A 22,283-nucleotide genomic window follows, 5' to 3' on the forward strand; every position below is an offset into this window, starting at 1 on the left:
CCTTTATAACTTCCCCCTTACTAACCATTGCCACTTCCTGGTTCACCACACATGCCTCTTCTACTCTCCCTTCGCTCTCATTTTCCTCATTCATCAACTCCTCGAAGTATTCTTTCCATCTTGCTAGCACACTGGCTGACACCAGTCAACATATTTCCATCTCTATCCTTAATTACCCTAACCTGCTGCACATTCTTCCCATCTCTATCCCTCTGTCTGGCCAACCTGGATAGATCCCTTTCTCCTTCTTTAGTGTCCAACCTGCCATACATGTCATCATATGCCTCTTGTTTGGCCTTTGCCACCTCTACCTTTGCCCTGTGTCGCATCTCAATGTATTCCTTTCGCCTCTCCTCTGTCCTCTCAGTGTCCCACTTCTTCGTAGCTAACCTTTTTCCTTGTATGATTCCCTGGACTGTGAGGTTCCACCACCAAGTCTCCTTCTCTCCTTTCCTGCCAGAAGATACACCAAGTACTCTCCTGCCTGCCTCTCTGATCACTTTGGCTGCAGTGGTCCAGTCTTCTGGAAGCTCCTCCCTCCACCGAGAGCCTGTCTCACCTCTTCCCGAAAAGCTGCACCAGACTCATCCTGTCTCAGCTTCCACCACATGGTTCTCTGCTCTGCCTTTGTCTTCCTAATCTTCCTCCCCACCACCAGAGTCATCTTACACACCACCATCCTATGCTGTCTAGCCACACTCTCCCCTACCACTACTTTACAGTCAGTAACTTCCTTCAGATTACATCGTCTGCACAAGATGTAATCCACCTGCGTGCTTCTACCTCCGCTCTTGTAGGTCACCCTATGTTCCTGCCTCTTCTGGAAAAAAGTGTTCACCACAGCCATTTGCATCCTTTTTGCAAAGTCTACCACCATCTGTCCCTCCAAGTTCCTTTCCTGGATGCCGTACTTACCCATCACTTCTTCATCACCCTTATTTCCTTCACCAACATGTCCATTACAATCTGCACCAATCACGACTCTCTCTCTGTCTGGGATGCTCAGAACTACTTCGTCTAGCTCCTTCCAGAATTTCTCTTTCACCTCTAGGTCACATCCTACCTGTGGGGCATAGCCGCAAATCACATTAAACATAAGACCCTGAATTTCAAGTTTCAGCCTCATCACTCGATCTGATACTCTTTTCACCACCAAGACATTCTTAGCCAACTCTTCTTCTAAAATAGCCCCAAATTCATTTCTTTTCCCATCGACACCATGGTAAAATAATTTAAATCCTGCCACTAAACTTTATAGCCTTACTGCCTTTCCACCTGGTCTCCTGGACACACAATATATTAACCTTTCTCCTAATCATCATGTCAACCAACTCCCAAGATTTTCCTGTCATAGTCCCAACATTCCGTTCTAGGCTCTGTGCTTTCCTCTTCTCTTTCTGCCAAAGAACCTGCTTTCCACCTCTTCTTCGACTTCGACCCACAGTAGCTGAATTTCCACCGGCGCCCTTCAGGTTGACGGTGCTGGTGGCGGATGTTGTTAACCCGGGCCACGACCGATCCGGTATGGAATTCTTTGGGTGAAGTTTTAAGCCAGATGCCATTCCTGACACAACCCTCTGCATTTATCCGGGGTTGGGACCAGCCTACAGTTTGCACTGGCTTGTGCCCCCCATAGGGCTGCATTTTTTAATTTTTAATTGGTCTGTAAAAAATTAAGCATCTTAACTCTATCCTTTCCTTTCTACTGCAATCTTCCTTCAGGTTCGATGCTGTGGTATGATAATTCTCATCCATCCCACCCTAGACTCCACCAAGCACATGTCAGTCCCGTCCTGGAGGCGGGGCCAATGCCACGCCCCATAAGTCCCCTAATTCATTCACTCAGGGTTCTGAAGAGTTCATCGGAGGTGGCCCTCATGCAAGAAGCAGGTCGTATCACAGCGCAGGTGGGTGTTTATTTAATTTTAAATGTGATTTTTATTGTAGTTATAGTTCAGTTTTGTTTGTGGGAAGTTTATTTGATGTTATATCTTAATGTTGTGCTTGAAATGATTAGTTACTTTTGCTACTGTTCACTTTTTATTCAGTTTTTATTCACTCCAATTCAACTTGCCTTTCAGGCTTTTAGGCGGACAATGGCTCTATCTCATGGAGATGTGGATGAATCTGTGCTCTTTGCTAAGGTAGCCTGGAAAACTAAAGCTTTCTTTGAACTATATTAGCTGTTGATTAAAACCCTTTAACACCTAAGCTTCAAAATGTCTGCCTGGACGTTTTTGCTTATTTTGACTATGAAAGGGTCAGAAAATGTCCTGTGAATAAGTGCTTTTGCCCCTTTTCCAAGAAAACTTGGAATTTTCAAATATCTAGCAGGTTAGGGTTAGGTTATCCCTGACGCGTCAGGGATGAAAGGGTTTTAAGTCTGTTTAGTCTCAGTCGTAATGGTGCAATAAGCGACTTGATGGGAAGACTGCACAGCTTTCCTAACTCACAGTGTAGAAGAAATATACATGTAATATTAGCATGCTACATCTAAGGCACTGGTGTCAAACTCAAGATCTGGCCTGACGCATTGTTTTATGTGGCCACGGAAAGCAAATCATGTGCGCTGACTTCGTGTTACTTGCTAAAATACCAAAATTGCAAATTGTCTTAACTTTTAGTAACGTTGAGGTAAATTGAATAATAGTTGGAACGTTTTTTTACTGTCTTCTTTTTTTTTTATTTTTTAAAAAGTTTTTAATGGCTTCTGATTTCAAAACTAGTTATCCATCAATTTGTTGTGTACGTAATAATATGGGGCGAGAACAACCATAGCTACAATGTGTCCCGTGATAAAAAAATTGTTTGCCACCGCTGATCTAAAGCATCTGTCTAAAAAAATAATTGTGGTGATAGGGCAACATACATTCATCATGGGCAAAACTTAATAAATCTGTTCACCTGGCCCATGCCCCAAAACATGAGGTTCCCCGCAGTCAAGGAGTTATTACTGGTGAATATGGCAAGACCATTTATTCATTCACTGTTAATGGAAAAATACCAGTTTCTTCATTCTGTTTAGTCAAACTGTTTTCCCAAAAATTACCTAAATATCCAACATTATCATTTCAATTGCAGTTTGATTTTGAGAACCGGATCCATGGTGCTAATTTCCTGGCCTATCCGCCTGTGGTTGCTGGAGGGAATCGTGCCAATACTCTGCACTACATCAACAACAACCAAATCATTAAGGTAACAGTGGAACCAAGCTGTGCAAAACAGTTTAAAAATGTGAGTCTCTGTGTGTCTTTCCCCCACACTTGTCTCTGTCACAGTCTTGATTGCTCATAAATTAGGCTCACAATCTAACAACACCAGCTAAAATGAGTAAAAAACGGAAACCTCTGGAGAGCTCTTTTGAAAAGGGGGGGAGGCGCAATGAGGAGAAAGCAGATAATTCTAATATACTGTCAGCAAAAAGAAAAGCCCTGTATAGAAGAAAACACTCTACCTAGTGCCCTACCTACTGGGTTATCATGGGTGATTCACATGCTCCAAGCCCACTCTGTATAATACGTGGCGACTGGCTACCCAGTGAGGCTATGATGCCTTCAAAACAGCTTTGCCACATGAAGAGAAAGATCGACACCCACTGTGTCTCTGTTAGTGATTCATATTCATTATGCACTGTATTATGTTTCATTATGTGGGCATGTAAAACTTATTGCATGAAGCTATTCCATGGTGCATTAATAGGATGAAGATGGCTGGTTTACATGAGTCAACATTCGTTGTTTTTCCTCAGGATGGCGAAATGGTACTTTTTGATGGCGGTTGTGAATATTTTGGTTATGTCAGTGACGTGACCCGAACATGGCCAGTAAATGGGAAGTAAGTTAATAAAGCAAAATGACAAAATTTGAATTGAAAATGACAGTGTCTCATTCTGACACACTGTCATTTTTTTTTCCTACACCCCAACTGCCAGATTTAGCGCTCCCCAGGCGGAACTTTATGAAGCCGTCCTGGAGGTCCAGCTCGCCTGTTTATCTCTTTGCTCCCCGGGTGTCAGTCTTGATCACATTTACAGTACCATGCTGGCACTGTTGGCAAGACAGCTCAAGCGACTCGGCATCGTCAAGGCCGGTACCAGCGATGCTGATGTACTAAAGGTAATGAAACATTTTAAGATCTTATTGTTAATGTATAGTGATAAGTGCAGTTTGTCACCTAAAGGCCATTTTGGCATCATGATTCAGTATTCAAATGTTGAGGGGAAAACATTTTATTGTGTGAATGCTGAGTGAACATATACGCTGTTATTATGTTAAACGTTTTGACATTCAGTGATAGCATTCCTTAACTCATTTTAATCTGAGATTTGAACACATCTGAGATTTATTTTTCTCAGCTCAAACATATCTTCTGATAAGTGAGTGATGTTATGTGACGTTCCAAATTATTATGCAAATTAGAAATGTGTCACATTTTCCTGAAATTTTGATACAAGTGACAGTCGTCATAATTTTCAAGTCACCAACAGTTAAAATGGACCAGTTCCCAGCTGAGAGTGATGTGGCTATGATGAAAATCAGCACCTCATCTGAGGCCATGGTCCTCAGTTGGCAAAGGGTGGAGGGCCCTCTCCGGGTCAAGGAAGAGATCCTGCCCCAAGTGGAAGAGTTGAAGTATCTCGGTGTCTTGTTCACGAGTGAGGGAAGAATGGAGCGGGAGATCGACAGGTGGCTCGGTGCAGCATCTGCAGTGATGCGGACTCTGCATTGGTCTGTCGTGGTAAAGAAGGAGCTAAGCTGAAAGGCAAAGCTCTCTATTAACCGGTCTATCTATGTTCCTACCCTCACCTATAGTCACGAGTTGTAGGTTGTGACCGAAAGAACAAGATCACGGATACAAGTAGCCCAAATGAGCTTCCTCCGCAGGGTGGCCACGCTCTCCCTTAGAAATAGGGTGAGAAGCTCGGTCATCTGGAAGGGGCTCAGAGTCGAGCTGCTGCTCCTCCGCATCGAGAAGAACCAGAAGAGGTGGCTCGGGCATCTGGTTAGGATGCCCTTTAGGTGCCTCCCTGGTGAGCTGTTCTGGCCATGTCCCAACGCAAGGAGGCCCTGGGGATAACCCAGGACACCCCAGAGAGAGAACGTCTCCCGGCTGGCCTGGGAATCCCTCGGGATCACCCCAGAAAAGCTGCTGAGGAGAGGAAAGTGTGGGCTTCCCTGCTTAAGTTGCTGCCCCTGTGACCTGACTCCAGATAAGCAGAAGAAAATGGATGGATAGATATTTTTAAATGTTATCATTGGGAGGTTTGTTCAAAAACATTTCAATTATATTCCGACAGTTGATGACTTGAAAATTATGCCGACTGTCATTTCTATAAACTATTTAACAAAATCTGATACAAATATAATTTGCATAATCCTTTGGAATGCGGTATAGAGATTGTAATGGTATGCTGGGTATTATCTGTAGTTATAATTTCTTTAACATTCCAGTGCAATTATAGCGTTTCTCTCCATTCAAATGCAATCTGTCATAGAATTTTAGATATTCTTTGTATGTCAAAATAAAATGTCTGTATTTCCTGCTTTCTACTTTCACATGCTCTCTGATTTTTTTTCTTCGTCAAGGGTCTATCATCGTCTTGAAGAAATTGTATTTTGAATTGTTGTTAACAAATAGTTACCACTGTTGAATAGATGACGAAGACATTTTACAGAATAGCTTAAGGCCTTTTCTTATCCTCTCCTAGGCTGCAAGGCAGTACTGCCCCCATCACGTTGGACATTATTTGGGCATGGATGTCCATGACACTCCAGAACTGTCCCGCTCACAACCTCTACAGTCTGGAATGACCATCACCATAGAACCAGGTAAAAGCAGGACAGTAGGAACCTCTTACTTTTTTTCTTTGGAATGTCTAACTCGGTTCAACCTACTTTGTGTTGATTTGTGTTATATGATTTAATCCAGATTTTAACAGAATCAACAGAGCCACAGAGTTTTGGAGCCTGAAAATGAAAATGCACACCAGTGAAAACAGCTCTTCGATCTGTTTACAAATTTGTGTGTTTTGAAAAAGACACAAATCTGTCTGTTGGAACACTGAAAATGGTTGTCTGTGAAAATGGAGAAATGGAAGATGCATCTTTCTCCAATGTGTCCATGTACTGCACCGCCAAAATAGCCAGCCAGGTTCCATTCGTTGCATATCGGTGGCGTCGGGCCAAAACAACCCATGTCCAAATTCGATACTTTTGGTCAGTCCCCACGTGTGCGTGTGTGATTTTTACAAATTATTGACCAAGCCAAAGTGTTCAAAATGTATTGCGCTCTTTGTCAATGCTGACATGTCAGAATCAGAATCATCTTTATTTTGCCAAGTATGTCCAAAAAACACACAAGGAATTTGTCTCCGGTAGTTGGAGCCACTCTAGTACGACAACAAACAGTCAATTGACAGAGAATCCTTTTGAGACATAAAGACATAAACACTGAGCAATAACAATAACAGGTTGCTCGTAAACTGGTAATGCCGGTAATGTTTTTTTTTTTTTTGACAATTGTACAAAAAGATGCATAGTCCTCTACCAATTAGAGCCGTTTGAATGACTAATATACCAATAGTCCGGTGCAATGACCATTGTGCAAAGGGCGCTGAGACTTCAAGGAATGTATGCAGTTTAAAGTGACTAGTAGTGCGATAATCTGCGACAATGTCGATTGTGCAAATGTTGCAGATACTCCTCAGTCAGTGTGCAAGTGGTACAGATGCTACTCTGGCATGAGTGGCCAGTATTGTTCAACAACAACAGATATGCAAATAGTGCAGCGTGGCGAGACTACCACAGTGAGTGCAAGAGTAATGTATAATTGGCCCGACAGAAATGTGACAACAAACTCAAGACAAAGAATTGGTGGCATGTTGCAATGGAATTGTAAGTTAGCATTTTAAGAAGTTGATGGCAAGAGGGAAGAAGCTGTTGGAATGTCTGCTCGTTTTAGTTTGCATTGTTTGGTAGCGCCTACCTGAGGGAAGGAGCTGGGAGAGCTGGTGACCAGGATGTGGAGGGTCGAAGACAATTTTGCACGCTCTTGTCATAGTTCCGGCAGCGTGCAAGTCCTCAAGGGTGGGTAGGGTGGTACCGAAAATCTTTTCAGCAGTTTTGATTGTCCGTTGCAGTCGGAGTTTGTCTTTTTTGTAGCAGCACCAAACCAGACTGTGATGGAAGAGAGGACACAACCTTGGGGTGCCTCGGTGCTGCATGTGGATGATGTGGCCTCCCCCAGCCTCACCTGCATTGTCCTGCCCTTCAGAAAGCTGTAAATCCACTGGCAGTTGGGTTGGAGAAGCTGAGTTGGAGAAGCTTGGAGGAAAGGAGTTCAGGGATGATGGTGTTGAACACTGAGCTGAAGTCCACGAACAGGATCCTCGCGTAGGTCCCTGCGCTGTTGAGGTGTTCTAGGAAGAAGTGCAGTCCCATGTTGACTGCATCATCCGCAGACCTGTTTGCTCGGTAGGCAAACTGCAGGGGATCCAGCAGGGGACCTGTAACGCTCTTGAGGTGGTCCAGCACGAGGCGTTCAAAGGACTTCATGACCACAGATGTCAAGGCGACAGGCCTGTAGTCATTTAGACCCGAGATTGCAGGTTTCTTGGGGACTGTGATGATGGTGGAGCGTTTGAAACAGGATGGTACTTCGCACAGTTCCAGAGATCTATTGAAGATCTGTGTGAAGACTGGAGCGAGCTGGTCCGTGCAAACTTTGAGGAAGGATGGGGACACAAGGTCTGGGCCTGCTGCTTTGTTAATCTTTTGTTGTTTGAAGATGCGTCTCACATCCTGTTCGTGGATGGTTAACGTAGAAGTCAAAGGTCTGATTGTGGTCGGTGGTGCGGCTGGGTGGGTGTGGGGTGTGAAAGTGTCCTTTTCAAATCTGCAGGAGAAGGTGTTCAAGTCGTTGGCTAGTCTACTATTGTTCGCAGCTTGGGAAGATCGTCGCTTGTAATTGGTCAGCGATTGTAATGCATGCCAGACTGATTTAGAGTTGTTAGCGCTAAACTGTTTTTCCAACTTTGCTGCATAGTTTTTCTTTGCAATGTTAATTTCTTTAGTCAGCAGGTTTCTAGTGCGATTATACAGGTCCCTGTCCCCGCTTCGATATGCATCCTCCTTAGCTTGGCTTGTTTAAGTTTGGCAGTGAACCACGGCTTGTTGTTATTGAATGTCCGAAATGGTTCACACACATTTTCACAGAAACTAATATAGGATGTGACAGTGTCCATATATTCATCCAGGCTGCCAGCTGAATTTTCAAAGATACTCCAGTCTGTGCAGTCTAAACAGCTTTGAAGTTCTATCTTTGCTTCACTGGTTCACTGTTTTCAATGTAGGCTTCGCGCATTTATGTTCTTGACTGTATGTTGGTATTAAGTGAGTTAAGCAGTGATCAGACAAGCCCAGGGCTGCACAAAGTATGGCATGATATACATTATTTCGTGTAGTACAGCAGTGGTCTAAAATGTTATTTTCCCTGGTAGGACAGTCGATGTGCTGCTTGTATTTAGGGAGTTCGTGGTTGAGGCGAGTAGAATGGCTTACGGTTCAAAAACAGCAACTCTAAATGCGGGCTGCAGTGTGTGCTGAGCTCCGTGATGTCCGTACACCATTTTTTCGTTGATATAGAAGCATATCCTGCCGCCTTTTGTTTTCCCCGATGATTCCATCTCACGGTCTGACCGTTGAAGCTGGAATTGAATGACGCGCCATCGGGTACAGCCTCACAAAGCCAAGTCTCCCTAAAGCACATGGTGGCGGAACGGAATGTCTCTGTTATAGTGAAATATCAGTTGATATAAAAACCTTTCCGAAATTTGAAATATAGTTGTTAAACAGTATACAGTCAGCTTGCTAACTGAAACAAGTTGCTTAGTGAAGGTCCACTATGTTTTTATAATATGCTAAAATTTTTCAAAAATGTCCACCCTGTCATTTTCCACCCAGTTAGAAAACAAAATACTGTACAGCATTTTTCTGTTTGCATGTACATACATTGTCTGCTTCCACTTAATTTATAAAAAGTTTGGGAGTTTGACCAATATGCATTTCTAACAGCATAACATTTACTTAGTACAATTAATCTGAAGTTCAATGGAAAATCTCAACTTTTTTGGGGTGAAATGGGGAAGTCTCAAAGGCACCCTATTGTAATATTGGCTCTTTACCATGATATTAGCCATTTCACATTACTAAAGCAACATTTATTTTAATTCTCTTAAAGCATCTGTTTTCCTGTGTTTCTCATACCACAGGGTTGTATATTGGCGAGGAAAATGAGCAAGCCCCAGAATGTTTCCGCGGCTTGGGTCTCAGGATCGAGGATGATGTGCTGATTCGGGACAAGGGGGGGCCCTTGATTCTATCCTCTGACGCCCCAAAGACCATTGCTGATGTAGAGTTGGCCTGTGCCCAGAGGTAGGGCAGGGAGAGACATAGCAGTTATGGTAGGCACTCATTGCTCTCTACTTCTTGGCTGTCTCCATGTTGATGGAAGATGGTGACACTCTTTAGAACTTCTGTACTCATCACACACTGATCAAGTAAAAGATTAAATATCACAGTAGTATATTGGCAAACCAACACAACCTAAGAACTAAGATTTGACTTGTAGATTTGTCAGGACATATTCAGTATACAGTCCCCTCTAAAAGTACTGGAACAGCAAGGTCATTTCCTTTTGTTTGTGTTGCATACTGAAGACATTTGGGTTTCAGATCAAAAGATGAATATGAGACAGAAGTTCAGAATTCCAGCTTTTATTTCGTAGTATTTACATCTAGATGTGTTAAACAACTCAGGACAGAGCACCTTTTGTTTGAAGCCACCCACTTTTCAAGTGAGCAAAAATGTTTGGAACATGTGACTGATGGGTGTTTCTAGTTGCTCAGGTGTTGCCTTTTAGATTGATTGCTTAAACTTTATATAGAGCTTGTTTTTGGTCTTGGGTTTCACCTGTGAAAGCTACATTTGCTGTTAAGCAAACATGAAGACCAGAGAGCTGTCTATGGGAGAAAAGGAAACCATTTTGAAGCTGAGAGAAGAGGGAAAATCAATCAGAGCTATTTCACAAACTTATTTTTCACTATGATGACAGCAACCATTAATTACATACATGAGGTAACTGTTGTGGGAGAAATATTGGATTCTTAGATGCATTGTTATGTAGATGTAGCCACTCTTGGGTCTTGGGAATCCTGTGGGTCTGTGAAATAACTTGCAATACATTCATAAGGGGCATATAATTAGAAACAATACATAATTATATATAGGAACCACGGTGCCAACATAACAATCCATTTGAGTGAATAATTATATTGTGGCCCTGTCACTTATATTAATTTTGGGCAAATTAAAATTATGATTTTGACGTCATGTAAATCACTCGTGTCTCTCTAGCCAGTGGTGCACCCAGCTCCTCCTCGTAGCACTTCTCGCTAGCATAATGAATATATATTTAAGTCCAACAATTGCATTACGCGATGTCAAACCCAAAGCAGCAAAACTAGAAAACATGGTGAGTTGTGACATTTTTCTAGATGTTGGTCTGTGTGTGGCTCTGAGGAAGGTGACCACCCTCAAATGTCAGTGATGTCATGCCACAGACCGTGCGCTTCAACTTTGTGTGTGATATGAAATCACGAGATGAATGAATTGATTTGTGTGTGATAAGGGAGTGCTAGAGCCAAATACATATATTTAATGCTATAAGCTTAATTACAGACACTTAAGAGAATATCCATCCATTTTCTGAGCCCCTTCTCCTCACGAGGGTCGCGGGTGTGCTGGAGCCTATCCCAGCTGTCATCGGGCAGGAGGCGGGGTACACCCTGAACTGGTTGCCATCCAATCGCAGGGCACATACAAACAAACAACCATTCACACCTACGGGCAATTTAGAGTTGTCAATTAACCTACCATGCATGTTTTTGGGATGTGGGAGGAAACCGGAGTGCCCGGAGAAAACCCACGCAGGCACGGGGAGAAAATACAAACTCCACACAGGCGGGGCCGGTGATTGAACCCCGCTCCTCAGAACTCTGAGGCAGACGCTCTAACCAGTCGTCCACTGTGCCGCCTATTTCACAAACATACATAGCCAATATAACAATTTGGAATGTCCCGAAAAAGAAAGATACAACGGGTGTACTGAGCAACAGACATTGATGGGTATCAACAGTAGTTGATGACAGAAAGATTGTGAGTGCTATGAAGAAACACCCAAAGACAACAGTCAGTGACATTACTGCCAACCTCCACAGGGCAGGGGTGAAGGTATCACAAGCCGCTGTTCGAAGAAGACTTCACGAGAAGAAATATAGAGGCCATACCACAAGATGTAAACCACTCATCAGCCATAAGAATCGGAAGGCCAGATTGTATTTTTCAAAGACGTAGAGAGATGAGCCAGAGAAGTTTTGGAACAAAGTTTTATGGACTGATGATACCAAGATTAACCTCTATCAAAGTAATGGAAAGGCCAAAGGATCTGCTTATGATCCAAAACACACAAGCTCATCTGTGAAGCATGGTGGAGGTAATGTCATGGCTTGGGCTTGCATGGCTGCTTCTGGAACGGGCTCTTTATTGATGATGTAACTCATCATGGTAGCAGCAGAATGAATTCTGAAGTCTACAAAACCATTTTGTCTGGCAATTTACCTAAAAATGCATCCAAACTAATCAGGAGAAGGTTCATCATGCATCAAGACAATGAACCAAAACACACTGCCAACACAACAAAGGACTTTATCAGGGGGAAAAAGTGGAAGGTCTTAGACTGCCCAAGTCAATCACCGGACCTTAACCCAATAGATGCATTTTACCTCCTGAAGAGGAGACTGAATGGAGAAACCCTCAGAAACAAACAAGAACTGAAAGAGGCTGCAGTGAAGGCCTGGAAAAGCATTTCAAATTAAGAATGCAGCAGTCTGGTGAAGTCAGTAGGTCGCAGGCTTGATGCAATTATTGCAAGTAAGGGTTATGCCACCAAATATTAAATGTTATTCACTTTAAGTTAATGTAACAATGTCTGTTTCAATACCTTTGCTCACTTAAAAAGCAGGTGGGTTCAAACATAAGGTCCTCTGTCCTGAGTTGTTTAACACATCTAGATGTAAATACTTTAAAATAAAAGCTGGAATTATGAACTTTTCTCTCATATTCATTTTTTTGATCTGAAACCCAAATGTCTTAAGTATACAACAAAAACAAAGGAATTTACCTTGGCGTTCTAATACCCTTGGAGGGGGCTGTTTAACATACACATGTATTCTTAAAAAAAGATAACCCAACTATAGCTTTTTCAATGTGGAATCTACTGCATTGTTATGGAGCTGTCAGTGTGTGAAACCTGTCACTGCGCTTCAAATCCAAACCTAAAAACAGTAATTAGTACGTTCTCATGTACATCTACAAGATAACCCATATCATGCCATGTCAATTAGTGAATTTTGTCTGAACTTTTTTTTTTTTTTTTTACGAAAATTAACTATCTATATGTATATTTTAAAAACATTGCTTATGTTATTTCAAATAATAAATTTGTTTGATCTTTAATATGATATGACAACGTTGTTATTACACAGTTTCTGTTGAATTAGTCCACAGATAGACAGAGAGTAATTCAAGAGAAAAAGAGCTCTCTGCAGTGCAAACTTAAACTAAAGATCCCAAAATTAAAAATATTTCAATGAACAATAAAGTACAAATAATACAATACTTTATTGGTATAATTTCATTGTAGGATGTTTTTGATGTCAGATTTTCTTCTGTTTTTAGTGACAACTTCCTGGTTTTACATAAAATTTTCTTTTTTGACTTGTAATTTAATAGCAGTTTGGTGTGCGTGGGAGGGGCCAGCAGTGCAGTTACAATACAGTACTTGTTTTGCAATACATCCTTTTCTACAATTTCAAAACTTTGTAGCAGTGTCCTGGCTCCATGGGGATTGGCAATGGAAGAACCCATAACATTTTTGTGAGAATATGGACAAAGGTACAAACGCAACTGGATTCTATATTCACAATTTCAATCTCACTGGCATCAGTCAAATAGTCCACAACCCACAGTTTGGCATTGGCAGAGTTATACGCACAAGTCATTAATAGTTACTATTACAGTTGACTCCCGCGGGGGATAGTGATCGAGCCTGATGGCGAATAGCGAATTTCCGTGAATAATTGACGCTCTCGGAAAAATAATAGTCTATGTTAATAGTTGAAACTATAAATGTATCACAAACTGCTGTACCCTTACAAATACAGTAAACAGCTTACAGCTAAGCATGTGTGTACACAATCTACAGTACCTGTATGTACATGTCAAAAATTCTGATGAGGAATTACTGTCGCGGTGCATTCTGGTGTTAAACAATGAACATTTGACTCCACAGCAAAGCGCAGTAGTTACATCGATGGTGTTGAATCCCCTGGGGCGGCCTGTGCTGGTAGAAAACTCAGCTGATACGTAGGCCCCTGGACCTGGATGGTGTTTACTGACCCCAAACTGCTGGATCCACACATTTGCCAACATGAACTGCCGGTCGTAGATAGGTTTAGCGATGTTCCGCTGAGCTGTTTTTACGGACTTTTCTGGTTTTGGTGCAGCGTTTAGTACAAGTTTGGCGAAACTGTTGTGAGCCAAAGAAGTGACAGCAGACGTGAGCGCCGCCATCTTATCTATCCACTCCTGCTGACTGTCAATAACAAATCTAACACAGCTACTGTTAGATTTGTGATTGGATGAGCAAGTGGGCTGGGAGCAGAGCGTGAGTGCGTGTGTTGTCTGAACTTATTCCTCGACACAAAACAAGCTTCTGCCTTCCGCCACAGAAGTTTGCTGGACCGGACAACACGTTTGATGTTTTTTTGGCGTGGTTACACCCGACCATAACCGTTCCTTGTCTCAATTAAAGAAACGCTACAATCAGAGGTTGGTAAAGTAGCCAAAAATTGTACTCAAGTAAGAGTACTGTTACTTTAGAATAATGACTCAAGTAAAAGTAAGAAGTAGTCCTCCAAATAATTACTTGAGTAAGAAAGTACTCAGTGAAAAAACTACAAGTACTGAGTAACTAGTGAGTAACTTCTGATTTGTTTTTTTTTAAATTAGAGGATGAATCTCAAATAAAATTAAAAATGTGGAAATTCAGATATTGCTGAACAATATCACTTAATCTAAAACATGAAATTTGTAAAAGACCTAATTAAGGCAAATTCAGCTCCAAGAACGAGTTTCCACTTGTTACACAGCACAATATGCCTACCAGGCAGAGATTACAAAAACAGGAACAAGGCTGCAGTGGATATAAAAAGTATACACACCCCAGTTCAAATACCAGGTTTTTGTGTTGTAAAAGAATTATGACAAAGATAAATAATTTTAAAACTTTTTCCACCATTAAAGTGACCTAGAATTTGAACAACTAAACTGATTTCTTTTTGTATCTTTTTGAGAGGGGAGGTGAAAATAAACAACTAAAATAAACTGTGAATGACTTGGACGTGACGTTTAACTTGCTGCCCTCTTGCAAAAGAGGTGTTCTGTTTTAACTGGTCTTTTACCTGGTTAAATAAAATATAAATAAAATAGATAAAAACAAATCTGGCTGCACAAGGATGTTCAATGTGAGTCCACACACACCTGCCAACATTTCAATTTTAAGTGGAAAAAACACCGACACATGCATAGGGATTTACAGAAACATTATTTAAACATTAAAATGACTGAATGAAGAAGCTATTTGCTAACCAGACTTATTGATAAAGTGTGTGTGTGTGAGAGAGAGAGATGTGTTAGATGCCTGATTTACAGTTACTTGTGACCCTAAAATAGGACTAATGTTGCCACATGCACAGCCAAAACAACAGCAAAAACATCTGCAACTTATCCCATGGTGTTTTCTCAAGTTAGAAGTGGGCTGAAATATCCAAGTTTGGGCAGAGACAAAACTATGCTGCATGTTAAAGCTGTTGTTTTTCGTAGTCTGAAATGTAAACGAGTCGCACGCAGATGTCACGACTCACTTTGATTGGCTCGCGAAGCCCAATAGAAGACTTTGTGTGTGGATATGTGACGTTCCTGTGTCCTTTGATTGGTGAACTTGAGTCAAACATCACTGTGGTAATCATAGTGGATTGGAGCAACGGCGCCCGATGCGGAAGTTGAAAACGAAATTGCACACGCAATTATTGATTAATGAAAGTAGCGAGCGGCATGTAGATTGTAATTTAGTAAAAGTATCATTTCTTCTTAACATAAATACTTGAACAAAAGTAAAAAGTTTGCTTCATAAAAACTACTCTGACGAGTACAATTTTTCCAAAATCTTACTTGAATACATGTAACGGAGTAAATGTAGCACGTTACTACCCACCTCTGCATACAATAAAATAAATATTATACATACTGTGTGTGTATATATATATATATATATATATATATATATACTAGATTTTTTGCCATGAAAATTTTAAAAATATATATTTTCTGACAGCGGCACGGTGAACGACTGATTAGCACATCTTCCTAACAGTTCTGAGGACCGGGTTCAAATCCGGCCTCGCCTGTGTGGAATTTGCATGTTCTCCCCATGCCTGCGAGGGTTTTCTCCTGGTACTCCGATTTCCTCCCACATTCCAAAAACATGCAAGGTAGGTTAACTGAAGACTCTAAATTACCCATAGGTGTGAAAGTGAGTGTGAATTATTGTTTGTCTACATGTGCCTTGCAATTGGCTGGCAACCATGGGTGTACCTCGCCTCTCGCCTAGTTAGCTGAGATAGGCACCAGCATGCCCGCAACCCTAGTGAGGACAAGTGGTATGGAAAATGGATGGATGGATGGATATTTTCTGACTTTACCTCATCACAGAAAATCACGAATAGGCAAGGTTTTCCACAAATAGAGGAATTTGTGAATGCAGAACTATGAATATGCGGGGGATAACTGTACAGTACATGGTCATTATAACTGCTCAAATGAATCTAATATGGTGGCCCAAGATGTTAGCACAGCTCAGAGTGTGTGTGGTTTTTTTTTAAAATGTGCAATACATTTAATTGAATCATTATGTACAGTTTGTTTTATTTTCCTATCTTAGCACAGTGTTAATGTTCCAACTTAGCTAATGTTACAGTGGCTAACAATATTAAATACACCTTTTAGCAATAAAAAAAAACATTTGCCTCATTTTTGAAGAACATAATTTCAATTTTAATATTAGTCATTATGGTGGTACTTGGAGGGCCACATTTTCCTTTAGGTGGTACTCTGTGTAATAACGTTTGACAGCCACGGGTGTGGCTTTTGTGCATGTACTTTTACTTTAGGGATAGACTACCAAAATGTTTTCTGTTTTGTTTTTTTAAGAAAATAATATTCTCATCGGGGAAAGGCTCCCACTTCAAGATAGGCGTGTAGTTGTATTACATGGTTCCATTTATTGCTACTTGTCGAAAACTTCCAAGTGTCACCGTCCGGCGAGCGTCTACCGAGCGTTTCCGGAGAATCCCGACCAAATCCGAAGACTTCCTCCCACCATCCTCCCCTTCACGCCTAATGTTGCCGTACCTCCATCCCTCCCCCCGCATCAGAGGAGTAGAAACAACAAGCCGCCATTTTGTTTGTGCGGACTGGCCGTCCGAGCGGAGGAGATAACCGAGGGAAGGAGTGACTCCGGCGACCAGCGACAGCCGCTCTGAGAACCGCCGGCTGGCGAACAACCTGGTCAAATCCCGTCCGTGCTACAAAGAGGGAAGACGACGTCACCGGAAAACAGAAGGCGGCTGTGGCGAGGAAGCGGGAGTCGGTGATATACATAGATATATATACATGTATATATGAGAAGGAAATACTCCGAAAAAAATCCAAGGAAGGGGGTGTTTCGCGGAGCGGAGACGCGGAAGAGGGCTACATATCAGAACGTACGAAAAAAAAGGTGCAAGATAAACATGAAAGATAATAATGCGTGCGTCGCGGAAGAAGGAAAGAGCCCACATAGACAATTATATAAATAAAGTGCTACTGGGCAGAAGGGAGAGGTGGAAAGGAAGACAGGTTTATAGATAGGAGAAATTGTCAGGATCAACGCGAAGGGGGGGCATTCTCCATCACAAAGAGTCAACGAGGGTTTTTTTTTTTTTCAGCCCCAAGTATTGTGAGGGGGGGTGTCATTATTGTTGTGCCAATGTGAACCTTTCTGCTTCACAAATAGCCATAATTTCCTCAGCGAGCCACCGTCAATGTTTGTCACATTATCTCCGCGGCTCCGTTCCTGCTTCAGGTCTTTTTAAAAAAAAAATCTATTTTCCTCTTCTTGCGGACAGGCAAAGACACCATCAAGAGCAATGAGTGGGAATATTGGTTTCTCCGGTCTTGCTTTCAAGCGTTTGAACGAGAGTTAAATGAAGGGAGATGCTCATCCGGAGCACAAGATAAGTGATCGTCTGTAAAATCAAACAAGGCTAATTGGATCTATCTGACTGGCCGCTGATTGGCAATTAGCACCTCGGTTGCCCTCCAGAACTGTGCTAGCCACGAATAAAGTCTGCTTCAGAATCCCTTGCACCGTTTGTGATTTTTGCCAAGTTTCTCTGGTCTCGTTGCCTCGCCTGCATGCTGCAATAGGCACAATCGCGCCGACGGCTTGCAACCAGCAGATGTGCAATATGAGCCCGTTCTTGTGGACCCAGTGCCTTGCATGATCCTAACACCCAAGTGCACGGATCAATCTCACGTATGACCATTTTAGTTTTCTCTGGGCAGACCCTATTCTTAAACGTCCTTGTGCAGCATTGTCCAATTCCCCTTCCACCAAAGCAGCACTTAAACCCTTTCGCAACGCACCAGTTGATTGCCTTTTGGGATTTAGAAATCGGCAGCGATGTATCTCCAGCGGAGGGGAAATTGGCAACGCAACTGAGGATTCTCCCAGTGTTGCACGAGAAAAAGCATCGCCCGTTTATCGGGATTCCCGTTGGACTTCTTACCGGAGCGTTTCAGACCTGATCTACCGGATTTCTCCGCCGACTATGGCGGATAAGACTGAGCAAGCGACGGAGGACGGATCCTGGGACAATTGTTGTGTCGTAGCCGAGGAGGCTACATGAGGTTGTCAGCGGGCCGCACGTCGACTCCACCTTCCCACCTCCTTCTGTTCAAATCTGCGAAGAAACAAACTCTCCGCCAGGGGAGGGGGGCTGATCTCTGCACACAGGAATAAAACCGAGACGGAGAGCGGTGGAACACTTCGACGTAGCCGTCCTCTCCCCTCCCGTCCCCCAAGCGGTGGGGGGGCGATCAGAAGCAATTCGGATTAGAAGGCAAAAATAAGGGAAACACGTTTACCCTCTGTGGATCTAAAACTTTTTTTTCTCCCTTTTTGAATTTGTCAAAAATATGGCCGATAATGTCTTGGAGTCCGGCCCTTCTTCAGCCAAGAGGCCAAAGCTGTCCTCTCCAGCGCTCTCCGTGTCTGCAAGTGATGGAAACGGTATGTATATATTTCGGATCCATTTTGTTTACGAGGCGACATAATAACTTGGGAGTGTGCGTGTATTAGTTACTCGTGCAATCACTGCAGAGTTGCACGACACAAACATAACGTTAACAACTTGTCCAGTGTGTTTCTTCGCCGTTTTGGGATAAACGCGTGTTGTTAGAGAGCAAACCCGAAGTTGATCTGACGGCACGATCAACTTTCTCCGAGTGATGTTTTGAAGCGTTAGCATCGACGCGCTAACCAAGCTAGCGACTATAAGATCCACCTCCAAACAATGGGAGAGTCGAGTCACTCTACTCGCCGTCAAAGTTCGCGTTCTGCTGAAAAGTGAACAAAATGGACGGACCTGACCGCACGTACGCTAAATATCAGATTCTCTTTAAAAACGAGGACGAAAAAAACCCCAGTTTATAAAATATAGCTTTTGCGAGAAAGTGACGCTACAAGAATGGGCGAGCTGACGATCTTTAAAAAAAAAAAAAAAAAAAAAAACTACTGCAGCCACCGGCTCATCTGCACTCGTTAGCCGGCTAGCTAAACACATCAGCGTTGATTTGCTCAACCGTATCGATCACCACAACGACGCTTTTCCGTTGCAACAATCAGCGCTGTTTGTACTTGCGGGGGAGATTTGTGATCATACATTCAATGCACTCAACATTTTAGCTGATAAGATAGACTCGGGATTACCAGTGAACAATTGTCGTAAAGCAGCTAACCATTGTTCGATACTTGATTGAAGTTGTGCGAAGCGATGAAATCCAACAGAAAACATCGACTGTTTTTTTTTTTTTTAAGACGGCACCGCGTTGTACAGAAATCATCGAGCACTTAAAAAATGGCTCATTTTAGGTCTTAAGCCCAAGTGGTTTTCACTTTTGTTTTACCGACAATGCCCTTCTGCTTCTCCCTCCATTGTCTGCCAGCGCAGTGACAATGCTCCGCTGCTTCACAAATAATCGATCTCCACTTTTCTAAACCACTTGGAGTCCTCTCAATTTAATTGTGCATTGAGACATTTTATAATAAAACAATTCCACCGTTTGGTCATAGAGGCTGTAAACTTTATTCCTGTTTTGGCGCTTCCTGTTACCACAACAGAAGTATCATTTTTAAAAGGCGTGGACAATAATAGGAGAACACAAGTATTTCACAAATTCAGTCGATAAGAATCAGATAAATTCCTACAACTTATTCTTTGAAATAAATTACGTTTTGCACCAAACTTTCCACTTGTCTCCCTGTAAATCACATCTCTTTAAATCTATGCTTTAAAATATCAACACTTGATTCAGATTCAACAAAAGGAAAAATTACACCAATGAAGGGTTTGTGAATGTATATTATATATTTATTTTCTTGAGTCAGGGGTGTGAAATGTATAGTAGCCTTGTCATAGTATTACATACAGAACATAATGGATAGCTAGTTTGGAAATCAGAAGTCAAGGAAAATAATTTAACTTGTTCAATTTACATGAGGAAAGGGGTTTGGTTGAAAAATACATCTTGTCATAACACTGCATGCAGTAATCAAAAGTGAAGACAATTTGCAATTTTGGTACACATTTTAGTCCAAATAAAATGATGTGGCGAGCTGGATCTTGTCCCTGGGTCTTTACTTTGAAACATGCTCATATTTCTATGGCTTTATTCCATGCTCTTATTTTGTGTAACAGTACAGCCAATGCATACACTTAAAAATGTTTTTGCCTGTGGCCTCTCACATATTCAGTTGTTTCATGAGCCATCATTTATGACATAAAATGTGCCAATAAACTGATGCTCAGAAATCACTGAATGCTAAGAGACAGTTACAGTCCAGATATTAAAAATAAAATTAATGAAAATAAGCTGTTTTCATTTGCGAGTCAGCTCTGTGAGACATGGGAAATCTCTGTAAGCTTTGAAACTGACAGGGTGGCTATATCTGTTTAATCACTGTCTTTATTTTACTGGTTGGTAAATTGTGACTTTGTTGCTTCTAGATTTTGGTTCACTCTTTGACCTTGAGCACGACCTCCCAGACGAGCTCATCAGCTCCTCAGACCTGGGGCTGACCAATGGAGGCGACATCAACCAACTCCATACCAGTCTCGGAGGGATTGGTATGGGAGGCCAGGATGCTGCTGCAAAACATAAACAGTTGTCTGAACTTTTGCGTACTGGGGCGCCTTCACAGCAGGTTGGCCCTGCTTCCAACACTACTGGACTAGGGGGTTCCATGGGCATATTGGGAGGTGTCAACATCTCCCCTGGTGCACCTCAAGGCATACCCCCCCAGGGCCAGCAGCAGCAACCCGGACTCATGCAGCAGGTTGGGATGGTTGGAGGGGTTGCATCACTGAATCGGGTAACTGCAATGATGGGTGGCCAGAGGGGCAGCAATGGACAGCAACAGCAAGGCATGATGGCGGGTCATGTGTTGAACGGCTCGTCAAGAATGGGTTATCCGGGCAGTGCAGGCATGGGTAACAACAGTAATCTTTTAGCTGAAACCCTACAGCAGCAGCAGGGTGGTCAGCAAATGGGTTCCGGTGGTCAGCCAGGTATACGACCACAGCAGCCAGGAGCACTGAACAAGGTAAACACACTCTCAGTTGCTGAATCATGAATGTTGTTTACTCAAATGACTACCTTTTTATATGTCAAGTAAGGGATTGCTGCAAAAGAAAGCACTGAATAAATATCAAAATGGACAGCTTTTATTCATTAGACCTATAGTTCAGCAGGAAATTTTAAATATTTTGATGCCAAAAGCAATGTAGATCAAGGGGCTACAGTACCTTTTGGTAGATAAATCATGAAGGGTTCCTAAGAAAAATGTAGTTTCACATTTAAGATGTTGGTCAAAGTAGACCTGTCATTGTTGTGAGTCTGTGGTTCACCAGCGATGTGGTTTTGTTCGACTCTCTGATGTATTGCTATCAGCTGGTTAACCTGCTTGCTTGTTAATCTCCCATACATTGCAACACATATCTGAAAATGAAAGTTGTGAGAAGGACGTTAACTGTTTGCATCTTTGTCAAAAGACAGGATTTCTTGCAGCAACCTAAATAATGTGTTTGATCTGATGGTCCAAATGCTGAAGAAACTCTCTTTCTCCCAAATGTCCTGATTGTAGTGGTAATAGGATGTCTCCCGTTAAAAATGAGAATTAAGTTGTCCCAACAATGTCATACTTCACATTGTGCTTTGGCTCCATACCAGTCCCCCCTTTTCTCATCCTTCTAATATCTTTGTTTTCTCTTCACCTCCGACAGATGAATATGATTGCCAATATGGGCCCCTATGGTGGTCCCTATGGTCAGTCTGCTGGCCAGGGGCTGCCTGGAGCAGGGCTGAGCCCACAACTCCAGAATAAGGCCGGAATGGCCAACAATTTGCCCAGCCAGTTTAACATGGACAAGAAAGTGCCAGCGGGGCAAACCATTCCTGGAATGGTGAGACTTTTTTTTCTTAATAGATATTTTATTCACTACAGTAAAGCACCGTGGTCCAGAAGTCAGAACTACGACCTAACGGCAGGTCCTGCGTTTCATTCTGGACTGCGGTCTTTCTGTGTGGAGTTTACCTATTCTACCGGTGCTAGTGTGGCTTTTTCTGTTTGATTAAGTGGATACTTTAAATTGTCCATATTTGTGAATATTAATGGTTGTCTGCCTCTATGTGTCAACTTTGACATTGACTGTTGATCAGTGAGTGTTACCCCACCTCTCACTCAGAGTCAACTGGGGAAAGGATGCACACTACTCAAACTCTTAGACC

The 22,283-nt window shown here is 42.3% G+C and overlaps 2 protein-coding genes across 14 annotated transcripts in view; both read left to right on the forward strand.

The window, feature by feature from the left end:
* Nucleotides 1-17,475, forward strand: part of xpnpep3 (X-prolyl aminopeptidase 3, mitochondrial) — a 28,548-nt gene extending 11,073 nt beyond the window's left edge. For 4 of the 6 annotated variants that reach the window (XM_061748803.1, XM_061748804.1, XM_061748805.1 and 1 more), the window contains 8 exons: nt 1,723-1,907; nt 2,082-2,144; nt 3,082-3,195; nt 3,749-3,834; nt 3,932-4,115; nt 5,708-5,828; nt 9,269-9,460; nt 13,408-16,250. In XM_061748803.1, the coding sequence (XP_061604787.1) occupies nt 1,723-1,907; nt 2,082-2,144; nt 3,082-3,195; nt 3,749-3,834; nt 3,932-4,115; nt 5,708-5,828; nt 9,269-9,435 (920 nt within the window). In that variant the 3' untranslated portion in view covers nt 9,436-9,460; nt 13,408-16,250. Of the gene's footprint in view, nt 1-1,722; nt 1,908-2,081; nt 2,145-3,081; nt 3,196-3,748; nt 3,835-3,931; nt 4,116-5,707; nt 5,829-9,268; nt 12,573-13,407; nt 16,251-17,341 lie in introns of those variants that run through there. The other 2 variants (XM_061748807.1, XM_061748806.1) reach the window with 2 other exon arrangements.
* ep300b (E1A binding protein p300 b) overlaps nt 16,631-22,283 on the forward strand; it is a 38,733-nt gene continuing 33,080 nt past the window's right edge. For 6 of the 8 annotated variants that reach the window (XM_061748792.1, XM_061748794.1, XM_061748795.1 and 3 more), the window contains exons 1-3: nt 16,632-18,507; nt 20,504-21,099; nt 21,779-21,958. In XM_061748792.1, the coding sequence (XP_061604776.1) occupies nt 18,414-18,507; nt 20,504-21,099; nt 21,779-21,958 (870 nt within the window). In that variant the 5' untranslated portion in view covers nt 16,632-18,413. Of the gene's footprint in view, nt 18,508-20,503; nt 21,100-21,778; nt 21,959-22,283 lie in introns of all 8 variants that reach the window. The other 2 variants (XM_061748793.1, XM_061748799.1) reach the window with 2 other exon arrangements.

This window comes from Phyllopteryx taeniolatus, chromosome 16 (assembly GCF_024500385.1).
Source record: "Phyllopteryx taeniolatus isolate TA_2022b chromosome 16, UOR_Ptae_1.2, whole genome shotgun sequence".
Taxonomy (NCBI): Eukaryota; Metazoa; Chordata; class Actinopteri; order Syngnathiformes; family Syngnathidae; genus Phyllopteryx; species Phyllopteryx taeniolatus.